The sequence below is a fragment of the Branchiostoma floridae genome, chromosome 14, assembly GCF_000003815.2.
Source record: "Branchiostoma floridae strain S238N-H82 chromosome 14, Bfl_VNyyK, whole genome shotgun sequence".
NCBI lineage: Eukaryota > Metazoa > Chordata > Leptocardii > Amphioxiformes > Branchiostomatidae > Branchiostoma > Branchiostoma floridae.
The window spans coordinates 2372403-2384885 of record NC_049992.1 but is presented as its reverse complement, the minus strand read 5'-3'; the positions used below and the strand labels follow the sequence as shown (position 1 = coordinate 2384885).

At 43.5% G+C, this 12483-nt stretch overlaps 1 protein-coding gene across 1 annotated transcript; it reads left to right on the top strand.

Moving 5' to 3' along the window:
• The first annotated feature begins 1197 nt into the window (after positions 1-1197).
• Positions 1198-1677, top strand: LOC118430869. The gene is made up of 2 exons (XM_035841905.1): positions 1198-1365; positions 1480-1677. The coding sequence occupies exons 1-2, from the start codon at positions 1198-1200 to the stop codon at positions 1675-1677; spliced, it is 366 nt and encodes a 121-aa protein (XP_035697798.1).
• Positions 1678-12483: the final 10806 nt, after the last annotated feature.

The following is a 12483-nucleotide window of genomic DNA, read 5'->3' as shown; positions in this document are numbered from 1 at the left end:
TTGCCGTCAGAATGTCAAGTCTGCGTCTCAACGATATGGTAATGACGACTGGCAAGGACCATGCAGAAGCTTTCAATCCTTCCAACACTACTTCTAGTTAATATAAAGAAGCACTGTTACATACCATTACCAGTAGGACACACTTCATCCTGTCTAGTGTCCAGACGGACCTTTTCCATGTAATAATGTGAAACTCCTATATTCGCCTACATAGGTCAATTTCTTTATACGTACCTACCTAATCCCTTGACCTCCTTGAGGGGGGGGGGGGGGGGGGTACACATGACGATACCCCATTCCTTCAAGTATACTTGACTATATTGTAACTCTTATACTGTTGTTAATTATATTTCTAATTCTACACAATTATTCCAAAATGAAACAAGACATTTCTAATTCTAATTGTAAGGTAGATTAACATTCCAATATTTTGGTTTAAATGCTTTTGCTATTCAGTGTACCTTGCCGCTGCTATGATTTGTAACATTCATTCCCTAATCCATTAGGCATAGTCAAATCCTTCTCAGAACTCAACTGCTAGTCGCAGTAGAAGGTTAATTGAGTGAATTGATTAGGCGCACATAGAGCGCCCCGCACAGCTAGCTCCCCCTCTGACAAACAGCGCGCGTTACGGTGCGTATCGCAGGTCGTGCTCTAACAAATCGATTGCATGAATTTTCAGCGTTCCGAATCCATCTTTGCCGACGTGAGTGGTAAGTTAAAGTCTAACTGGTTGTATGGTGGTAACGATCTACTGGGCCAAGGGCCCTAAGCTAGTGTTTTTTTATACACAATAAAACTATATGTATGTTACTATCAGCAATTCTTAGGTCAGGATTTTGTTCGAAAATACTTTATTATATATTTCATCATAGAATACAAAGATATCGACATCGAGTAGGCAATTTTAAATAATGATGTTTTTAAATGTTGTTTTAACGTCTTTTGTATATATTGCTGTTATTTAAAGCACATATAATGGTGCAGCGATTGCTTTTACTGACGCGCACGTTCGTAGAATTGCTTTTACAAAAATCATCAGAGGAATTTCTCTGATATTTTGGATGATGCACTGCGAACGATTAAGGATTAATCGGGTGGGATTAACACCATCAACATGTGCCCCCGCCCCGACACCATTAGCATGTGCCCCACCCCGACACCATCAGCATGTGACCCTACCCTGACACCATCAGCATGTGCCCCCGCCCCGACACCATCAGCATATACCTCCGCCCCGACACCATCAGCATGTATCCCCGCCTCGACACCATCAACATGTGTCCCCGCCTCGACACCATCAACATGTGCCCCCGCCCCGACACCATCAGCATGTCACTGCCCCCTCCCCGACACCACCAGCAAGTGCCTCCGCTCTAACACGTCCAGTAACGGTCCCGCCCCGACACCATCAGCATGTGCCTCACGTCCAGTAACGGTCCCCTGCCCTGACACCATCAACATGTGCCTCACGGCCAGCAACGGTCCCGCCCTGACACCATCAGCATGTGCCTCCGCCCCGACACCATCAGCATGTGGCCCCACTCTGACACCATCAGCATGTGCCCCCTCCCCGACACCATCAGCATGTGCCCCCTCCCCGACACCATCAGCATGTGCCTCACGTCCAGTAACGGTCCCGCCCGACACCATCAGCATGTACCGCACGTCCAGTAACGGTCCCTTCCCCGCGAGAAGCGGGATTACCCCGCGGATTTAATTGTTCCGTACAGGCCGGCACATTACTCACGGGACGGTAAAGTACCCCGGCACGCCTCGGGACTGCAAACATAGTCACCCATCAGATCATCATGCTGTACTGCCCTCCGTTGCCGATGCAAGGTCAAAAAGAGGGTATATACGAAACAAACATGACGACGATTTTCTATTTACTTACTCTAGGAGCAACTTTAAAATGTTCCAAAGTGCATTAATCAGAATTAAACATGGCGTGGAAAACCTTTCTAACCCGGGACGCCTGAGGACTGCAAAGACACTCATGGAGATCGGTATGAGTAGTGCCATTACCAAGGCACAGTCAAAACAAGGATTCAGCTATATACCAGGAGGTCAAAGTATCATTTAGGTAGGTAGGTGGGTACGGTAAAGTACCCGGCACGTCTCGGGACTGCAAGCATAGTCACCCTTCAGGTCATCATGCAGTACTAGCCTCCATTGCCGATGCAAGGTCAAAAAGAGGGTGTATACGAAACAGAGAAGACGACGAACAAACAAGGGGCATTGAAAATCTGCACCAATGCGTGCAGTCTAGATCACTAGATCAGATTCTGTGCAATTAAATCAGCCCAGACTTTGTAAGCGTCAGGCATAGACTGCAGCGTTTACTCCCTGGTTTCAAGACATTTCTTCTATCGCAGAGATATTCTGAAGAGTAACTTAGTTCCAGACATTTCTTCTATCCCAGAGATAATCTGAAGAGTAACTTAGTTCCAGACATTTCTTCTATCCCAGAGATATTCTGAAGACGAAATTAAATATAGTCCAACTCCACAGGGGCTTCTTCATCATCTTAGCAACCCGGAATTGAATCAAGGAAAACAAATCACATCCTGCACCAGTCACGTGAGTGAGAAGCTGGTGTACGTGTTAGGCTTGCGTCACATTTCCAAACCGGGGCCCGGTCGGGATGTTTTAAGAAACGAAAAATCAAATTGTATCCCTAGAAATGTGCACAAATCATGCCCATGAATCTTATTTCAACATTTTATGTATTTGTATATGAACCTGTGGTAGACTGTGCAGAAGTGCAGCGGGTCTGGCTGCACATCGCCAAGTCCATCTGTCAGTGACCTGATCGTCCGACAGGATGACAAGGACAAGAAGAAGAAGAATCTTTTATATCATTATTTTTGCCCCCATTAGCTACCCGGCCGGGCCCCGGTTTGGAAATGTGAGCTAAGCCTTACACCAAATGTCTGCAGCCATAGCTCTCAAATCTACTCCGAGACAGATACTCCAGCGAGAGTGGGCTGTGATCATTCTCTTCTCTCCTCCCTGACCTTTCGGTATCTCCTCGCCCGCCCCAGTCAATTTTCGAGCAGCCCCCATGTGGCTTGTGCACCGTCAGCTTTCCGAGCATCTCAGCATCTTCGGAAAGAAACCTATTAGCCGAGTTATCTGTCATTCAGTGCTGTACCTCCTTTTCTTGGCAACGCCTCGGGGGTGGAGACTTCTTAAAGGCCTGGTTTGAACGCATTCTAAAAAAAATACGGGTGTATTTCCTTAGGATACATAATTCGTATGTTTTGCTGTGGCCATGAATTTTATGTGACAGATATCTCGTGGTCTCGACAAGAAATGGTATAGGTTTGAGCCCCCTAGCAGCAGTCTTGGAACTACAGAAGCTGATTCCTATTAATTGTGTCTAAGTATGAAGCTCGTAGATTTTTGTCACAAGAAAATCAACCTCGGCTGGGTTACCCGAGTGAGGGTATATGGTAATTAAGGACCCGACAATATCAAGTCAAAATACCAAGAGACCTAAGGCTTGTAACCATCGCTGATCATGTGTCCTTGCAATTGTCTTGCACTGTCAGAGTTTTATTTCTTTAACCGGGCTAGAAAATATATAAACTTCCTTTACTGTTGAACTGATAAATTGTTCCTAACGTGAAATACAAACACCTCAAAAAACTTTTCCCATTCTGCCACGAAATAAAGCTCCGCATGAATAAATAAATACAAATTATCGGGATACTAACTGTTGCATGGAGACCCTTGTAGTCGTGAGTGGGGTCACAATCATATTTGCCTATGAAATGGTAAAACCAAAGGCAACTCCTTCATTCTCCGCACAGCCTGATCCATCACAAACTACATTAGTGCCCGCCGTTAGGGCCTTTTGAACGCGCGTTACGACTCCTTAGGGCGCAGTGAACTCACGGAAATGGCAATGCACGAGGTCGCTTTCTTAACTTGAAAGGAACATCTAACGAATTCATATATTACGATCAAAGAGAAACCTTGTCAAAACAAATATGGTTGCTAGTGACCATGGTTTCTCAATGTCTTTGAGTCTCTATATCATTCCACCTTTGAGCCTCAATATCATTTCTTTCGTTGATTTGCAAGAAGGTAGTCGCTTTAAACTGAATCAGGTTCGGCATATCTCTTAATTTGGTTGTTCGGCGGCGAAGTCCGTAATTAAGGTTCTTCATCAAAAATAGAGACGTCCACGTCCTTATGTATAGACCCGTTAGCAGATCAAGACGAGAAGTGTGTAGAAGTAAAATCTAAACTAGCATGCTCTTCTTTCTAAATGATAATGATGATAGTGATCACAGTGATAATGATGATGATAATAATCTCACTCTACAGTCATGCCCAACCGGGCTAGATACACGAATATAAATATGAATGTAGCAATTGAATATATATATGTACAGACTGCCGTCTGTGAAAGTAGGTTTTTCAAGAGGCCACTAAATTCCTCCATATTTCCTTATGTTTACAGACAAAAAACTACCCTAGCTCCTAACATCACAGAACGCACATATTATAGAAAAGGTGGGATACTTCGTCTTCCACTGTCTCAGGAAAATAGGTGGAACCCAACAAGTTACAGATTAGTGTTAGCTTTAAGACTCGGGTAGACACATTCTACACTGTGACAATATTTTTGTCTGTTCCCTGTTATATTGTACTTGAGATTAGCCCTCGGGCAAGAATTTGCAATAAACCAAATAGATATCTGTTCCCATGCCTACTACTCTTGTCCAGCTTGCATAGATTATGTATCATGAACGCACCTTCCCCTTGTTGTCGACCATACCTCCCTTTATTGCTACCCATTTCCGTTAAGCTGCACTCTTGTAGCAGTAATCTCCAAGCAGATCTTACGATGCCATAAGATAGTATCAAAGCTGGCCAAGGAGTATAGGTAGCCAAATGGAGTCAAGCGGGTTACGGTCACATGCACACTCCTAGGCCGGCTTCACTCCTCTACCAGCTTTTGATACTAGCAGTAAATTCAAACCCATTCTGGTGTGCATTAGATATGCATCCCGTGTCGCCGCCGCTTAAAGCACAACCCAGAGGATAGCAAAGCATTAAGGCAGACCTTAAGAGCCGGAAAATAACACCTTTGGCTTCTTAAGATTGGCGCCAAAATGGCGACTTAAGATAGAAGGAAGTGCGTTCCAGGAAATTGCACTTCTGTGCCCAAGTACCGACTCTCTTGGGACACTTTGGCTATAAATGGGCTCTTTTGTCTGTGAGATCTCGCTTCATACTTTTTAGACGATGTTTAATTTTTGTTGTTACAAATTATTATTACCATTGCTGAGTGGGCCGAATACTCTCTCTTTGCAGCCAGAGGCTGAATTGCGAAGAACTTACAACAGGCGGGCTAAATCGCAAGGGTGTGGAGTGAGATGACATTCATACTTTTAAGATGCTGATGCTGCTTCTAAACTTTTATAGCTGACATTTAAACATGATATTGGAAATAGGGGCTTAAAGTACTTGGCCAACTGATCCAGTGCGTGTGATCAAATATCTTCATTGATATTGCGAAAGGGCAAAGGATAAACTATAAAGTATTGATGATATAGAACTAGTTTAACTTTATTGTCTCGGTGGTCTTTTGATCGCTGCTGAATCTTCTTTAAGCATGAGGAAAACAATTCCAGGCTAATTGTGAATTTTAAAAAGTGGCCTTTAGAGAAATCTCGGAAAATGGGATTCGATCTGTACCGGTACATTCCTTATTACAGTCTAACCTCATAAAACTATCATAAAGTAAAACGGGACGTACATATACATAAGAAGTTTAGAAGTTAGAGTGTGCAAGTGATCTGCACCAGTCTATCTACATCTATAGTATATTTGATGGCTTAAAATGATAATAATCATACAATATGCCAATGCACCACCACCTTTTTAACTCGTGTTACTAAGACGGGACAATGTTTGATAGACGCCAGCGTCGGCAGAAATTGATAGGATACAAAAATGAGATTTTGCTTTTTAAATTTTAAAACAACAAGAATAACCACTGATAGTGGCTGGGTGTCTGCATAATATGCCCCGAGCGTTCTCGTGTTGATAGGATCGCTGCGAATCACATTAAGGTCTGCAATATTACATTTGGCTAAAACGGGCAGATCGTTTCTCCTGATTAGAGCCTGTGGTGTCGTCTGAAATGAAAATGGAAATGAAAATCTCACCCTGCCCGAAGCCATGCCTAAAATATAACAACATTTTTAGCGATGTCTTCCAGTAACCATGGCTTCCCTGGATTTGTTTATCCCAGTTTAGAGGAAAGAAGATTAGCCTTGTGGCGGAACGTCTCAGACGTGATGTTATGAAACACACGCGCGGATTGGCAGGTTAAACATCAAAGCCCGCCGACCTTTGTGCACACGAGAGACGAAGACCTGCGCTCACCATACGGCCGTAACATAAGTCTCCCTGGAGCTGGAACTTGGACGTGCCAAGCCGTGGGTTATGCAGCTGTAAAGGTCTACGGACGCCAGACTTGTTAATGCGCAGCGTCTGAAGTTCACACAGGAGGGGTTCAGTCTTACAAACTTTGATTGCTTCGAATGAACCTCTATTTGATTGTAATTTCGAAGATGAGCAAAACTGACAGGATGGTGTTGTCCTATGAAAACAGTGAATTCAACAGTACGGACTTTCTGTCTTGTTTGAGAGCAGAATTTTATATCCTAACTTAAAATTGATATGCAATCCAGTTAATCTAGTAGGAAACAAAAGTTAAAACAAGTTAAGACGAACTTGATGCATATTAGTTAATTAGGTCCTTTTGTTTGAATTACATGATCTAACGTTTCGTCGCGGGGGTAGGGTGGGGGTGGGGTTAAACGTTGGCTCCTGTACCAGTTGTTTGAGTTATGGCTTTTTGGCGTATCTTACTACCTGGATGTCTAACCTTCATTGACGCAAGCTATAGCTAATCCGCCATTCGAGACTGGTAGTATCAATAGAGGGCTCTCTTTCATCTAAGCAGATACACCTCGGTAGATGATGTGAACACTCTGTTCTTAAGGCTGTTGGTATCGTTTTGAGACCAACCCTGATTCTATGTTTGGATCTACTCATTAGACACCGAAGGCAACGACCTTTTGCTGAGGCCACGTGTGACATTATCCTAAGGTTTTGCATCAGTAAACTAATCAAACCATATTGATTGCTTGTTGAGTATCCCCTTGAGCTACAGTCATCATCATTGGTCTCCGTCCGCCTGATGGGTTTCGAGCTACAATACCAGTCATTATATTTCTAATGGACAATCTAACACATGCGGATAACTCCACTACCTGCAGCATCATATCATAGCATGTCTATTTTCCTCGTGTTCATCTATTTGCAGAAATGAAGGCAATGTTTGTTTCCAAATAGTTTCCTTGTAGAAACGCTCGGAGGTGAATCGTGAAGCTGCTTCCACACAATCTCTTCATAGTCACGCAGCACGGTTACAAGGATATCATGTGCCATTTTATAGGAGCTATTACGATTGGAAAGACTTTGCCTGAGGGTAGATCTAGATTTAAATGGCATACAGCACTGCAGCTAGGGATGTTTTTTTATGTAGCTTTGCTAAAGCTAAGGGCACAAACCGCCGTATGTACAAATACGTGCTGTCTACGTGCCAAAACGTGGGCAATCTTTTGGAATCCGTAAGTGGTAAGTACCTCCTCCGCACGAACTCGTGAGGAATCCGACGGATTTTGGAGCACGCAGATACTTCGTAGAACGTTATGTGCAGGCAAAACTTTGTGTGCCATCGGCCTGCGGATTCGCCACTCCACTCCACCCCATGCACGATGTCTTTAAGCCCCCTTTACAAATCAAGAATTTAGCTCGGCCGAGTTGTCAGCGAGCTCTGAATAACGAGAAGGCATGACTCTGATGCCTACGAAAAAATGGCAGAGTTTCTTTGTCGGCATCAGGGTCATACCTCCTCGTAATTTAGAGATCGCCGAGCTAAATTCTTGATTTGTAAAGGGGGCTTTAGTATGACTCGGTCGGTTATCGAACACAATGCGGAGACTCATTTGGTCATTGCACCGACCAATTAAGACTTCCACTATAAACAAAGACTCTGCACGACGGGTTTCAGGTTTGGATCTGCTCAATGATAGAGCAGTCCCTCGCCCTCCCCTGCTTCAAGCAATCCATTAGTTTATTCAAAGTACAATTTCAGACGCAGATAAACAAACACCAGCTCCTGTTGCTCGCCGGTGGCGCAGGTGTTCCGACTTCAGGTAATCTTCCACCCATTAAATCACGGCAAGGCGCGAGACATCTGCAGTAAAAGGAGCGGATATGGAGCGCAAACCGCGACTCGGGTGGGCCGGCGGAATATACTATTGTGTTTCTGCCCTATCCAATTAGCGAAGGGCATTGAGATGGGTAAGACCCAATATGAGATGTATTTCAGTCATTGAACATGGCTATTTGCCAATATTGATGCACAAATTGCAATTATTCATCATCATCACGTTTACGGCATGTCTCCCTGGCTAACATATACGTTCCCCCTCTCATATATATATAAGCTATAGTGTATATGTCAGTTTCACCGTATGCGTTAGCGTACAGAAGATTTAACTAAATATAAAAACTAATCAATGTGTAAGCCAATTGTAAGATGTGTACTGATAACAACATGAAAAGGGGCCAACTATTGGATGCCCATTGCAACATTGATAAGAATATGCGCTGGTATTACAATATCAAAGAAACGATGAATACTAGAGTTCTTCAGATCAGTCATAACAAAGAAATAGGGACTCTTTGTGGTGATAAAGGGACGTCATCACATCCGGCGTACAAAGTAATACAAACTATTACGTAAGCACGAAATCACGTTCAATCACAGAAGAAAACTACAAAAGAGTCAAGAATAATTTGATACAGCCTTTCCAGTTTCTTCGTGACTCCCTTTAACCCAGAGAATTAACGTGGATCACATTTCGCTACAGGTGAAAGGGTCTGGCTTCTATATTACATAACGTAGCACCTTACTTCACATGTTGTTGCACGTTATAGTGTTAACCTGGTCACCAGCCCCTCCCAGGGTCTCAGGCTGAGTTTCCTTGGGACTGTGTGCTTCTGTACCCGCCTGGTTAACTAGACCCATCCCGGTGATTTTACCAGCCAGAATTCAACTAGCAGCCCTCGGGCCTTCGTCATGGGGCGGATGCAATAGTTTCCTCGGGGGTATGTTGGACCTGATACCGAAGAGCTGGTCTCTGGCGGCCCGGTGACAGACAGGTTAGACTCGAGAGAAGTAAAGTTTACAACGGGGTAGCGCCGGTTGGGGCGACTAAGGATTCCAGGCTGGTATGTTTTTCCAATACAAAGATAGCTAGGATTAAAGTAATCTCCAAGCAGCGGTTGAGTCGCGCAGATATAGTAGTAGTCGGAAAAATTACACGGGCGCTCCTCTTACGTAAGAGGAGCGCCCGTAGTCGGAAAAATTACACGGGCGCTCCTCTTACGTAAACTCCGACTACTACTATATCTGCGCGATTCAACCTCTGTTTGGAGAGTAGGATTAAATGCCAATGGTTTATGCAACGACCTGCTAAGAAACAGACCTTCATATACTGTAACTTATGAGCTGACTCAGTGGGAAGATAGAGAATATTACAGGAAGTGGTGAGACATAATGTAGAATTGCTTGCATCTTGTCGTGATTCTTATCGCGTAATATCTTTTTCCTTTGCTCTAAGAAACACGAGGCAATGTGGTACTGCACTTAAGTTAGGTACTTATCCTAACGGTGCTACATAAGGACAGACAGAAGGTAAAGGTAGTTCCATGGCCTTATTGAAGCTGTAATGGCAGTGAGTTGTTATCCACTGTGTTGAGGGCACGATATTGGAAGTCGGAACCACGCATCTTCCTTCGCATTTTACCTCCCCAACTGAAGTCAGGTGTACACATCTGGGAAGAGTGAGGACAGTTAAAAGAGCCTTTCCCAAGAGCACTAGGATATATACCCTCTTTCTTTAAGTGAAATGGAACTTGCCATGATCAAATGTAGCCTAAAAGAAAAAAAAAACTTCATCAGGTACTTTAAAGAAAGATTTAGAGTGTGATATCAAGGGCTTAGCTGTAAGGCACTGCTCGGTGGAACGTAACTATCCGAGCCGCGTGTCTGCGGAGTCGGTGTGTTATCCCGAAGGGGTTTCATTAACACAGATACAGGCACAGACTGACTGGCACCAGTCTACTATACTTACAGTCGCGCACTACGCAGGGCGCCTTGATCCTGAACTAGAAGCAATCAGATACGACAAACAAGTCCCCACAGCGCCTTTTCATATGGATTTATAATGATAAAAGTAGAGTTATCAATCACATTGTTCTGACGGCATTGTCAGACGGTTAATGCGCCTGGCGTCGTAGTTGTCAGATATCATTAAGCTACTTTCTCCAAACCCGACCATGCTGATGAGCTGATGGTAGTACTTAAGGATATTTGATAAGTGTCGCACTGTGTCTTAGTTGTGTGTTTTTTCTTAAACGACATAGTAGCACTTAAAGAATATATGAGGTCCAGATATTTGGAAATATGTAGATCCAGCCGTATGTCTTGGCAAACTACACTGTTCAATTCTAGTCCAACAGATAATGACAAACTATACTACTAATGACATACACGTAAGGGTAATCGTGGTTCAATGAGCGTTTATGATTGTCGACTGTGAAGCGCCAGCATCACTACTTATCCAATTACGTACACGTGTGAGCGTTTAAAAGTTTGAATGTGCAGCTTTTTCTGAATGCACTCTTGTAAGAGTCAAGTATACACACTTTACGCACATGTGCAATGTAAGCTTTAGGATGTGCGGTGGTGTTGTCATTATATATGATTGGATGGCAAAGTATAAATGTGCGTGTACAAGCGTCATTAGGATGTGTGGGTGGATCTCTATGCTATATCCGTCATTTTGACGCGTACGTGAACATCTATTAGCCATGCTTGAGTTCCTGTAGAATTGTCTTTAAGATGTGAAGTTGCCACAAGTGTTCCTGATGTCTTAGTGGCTCGTTTATCAGATGAAGACGTTAATAGAAATGTAGGTAAAAAAGGGGTTATAAAAAGTAAGCGTATACGTAGTTCCATAGCCTTTTTTAGCATTGTTAACCGCAGTGTCTAGGAGACGGTATTGGAAGACGGAGCCCATCCTTCTCCTTTTAACACATTTTCAACACATTTTACGTCCCCAACCGAAGTCAGGTACCCATGTTTACACCTGGGTAAAGTGATATACAACTTGTGTTTTTCCCAAAGGCAAAACGTCGGAGGCATTTGAAGAGATTCAAATCCAGCATAAGAAAGCCTGACGTCGAACGAAATGGCGAAACCAGCGCCCCCCCCCCCCTCCAATAATAATAATAATAAGAGCCAGCTCCTCTCGAAGGCCGCAACGGAAGCCAGCACGCACGTGGAGATCAGCACACGTGTGCCACATGTACTGATAATTGGCTCCTCTTCAACTTTGTATTTGATAATTGCCAGACGGGTACAGGACATGCAGGTGCTTCAGCGGTAATTGGCAGACTCGGATGACTTTAAACCACTATTTGTACATCCGTGAACAGGATGTACGTTAAGTGGAGCTTCGTGTGTAACAGGTCTCCACCAACTGGCTCCTTCTTGATGCTTCCTTGCCCTACACGCTTGCAGCGGTTGAAAGTTTGTTCGAACCTTTATTTATTCATGAGAAGCCTACAGGACGCTTTTCATTGAGGTCGCACGAGGTAAGTGCAATATAACATAGATAGTATAAGAGAGATACAGATTATATCGAGTCCTGTTCCATCTATCAACGTACATCATAAGATATACATAGTGCAAAACATATAGTAGAGGTCGTTATTTTCTGATGGTTGTTAATGACCCTAATTGACGCAGCCGCAGAAGGTCCAAATCGAGTCCATACAGTTTTTTTAGCCTATTTTCGACTTGAAGCAAGAAAATGTAAGAGAAATTTCATATTGGTGAGGCAGTGTAGGGTGCAGACGTTCAGATTAGGCAAAAAAACAACAACAAGGTTTTGGTCCATTTCTAGGCCCTTGAGATTATGACACCCTGATGAGATTATGACACTCTGAACTTTCCTATTTTTACATTATGGCCAATGCAGATTTCTACTGGTGTTCACTGCTCTACGAGGATTCAAGCTCCTGGTCCAGAGGTTTGGTAGCTAACATAGACTAAAAACACTATTTAGTGTTGCTGTTTTACACCGTTTTGACAGCAATCTGAAGCAGTTAATCAGAACAAAATATAACGAAAAGTGCATGTCGAGAAAAACTTGGCGATAGGATGGACAATGGTATTCTACATTGGATAATAATATGCTGAGATCCATCAGTGTTATAATTCTCTCAGCGTTATATCATCGGCTCCTTCTAAATTGAACAATAGGTGGGAATGGAAACGGTTTTCCGTCCGGTTGATGGCTGTTTGTTAATGGTTGT

Bases quoted from the DNA above. Each gene is read 5' to 3' on its own strand.
- LOC118430869 (XM_035841905.1), top strand. From the start codon at position 1,198: ATGTGCCCCCGCCCCGACACCATCAGCATATACCTCCGCCCCGACACC. The intron at 1,366-1,479 runs GTGCCTCCGCTC...CCTCACGGCCAG, and splicing joins CTCCCCGACACCACCAGCAA to CAACGGTCCCGCCCTGACAC.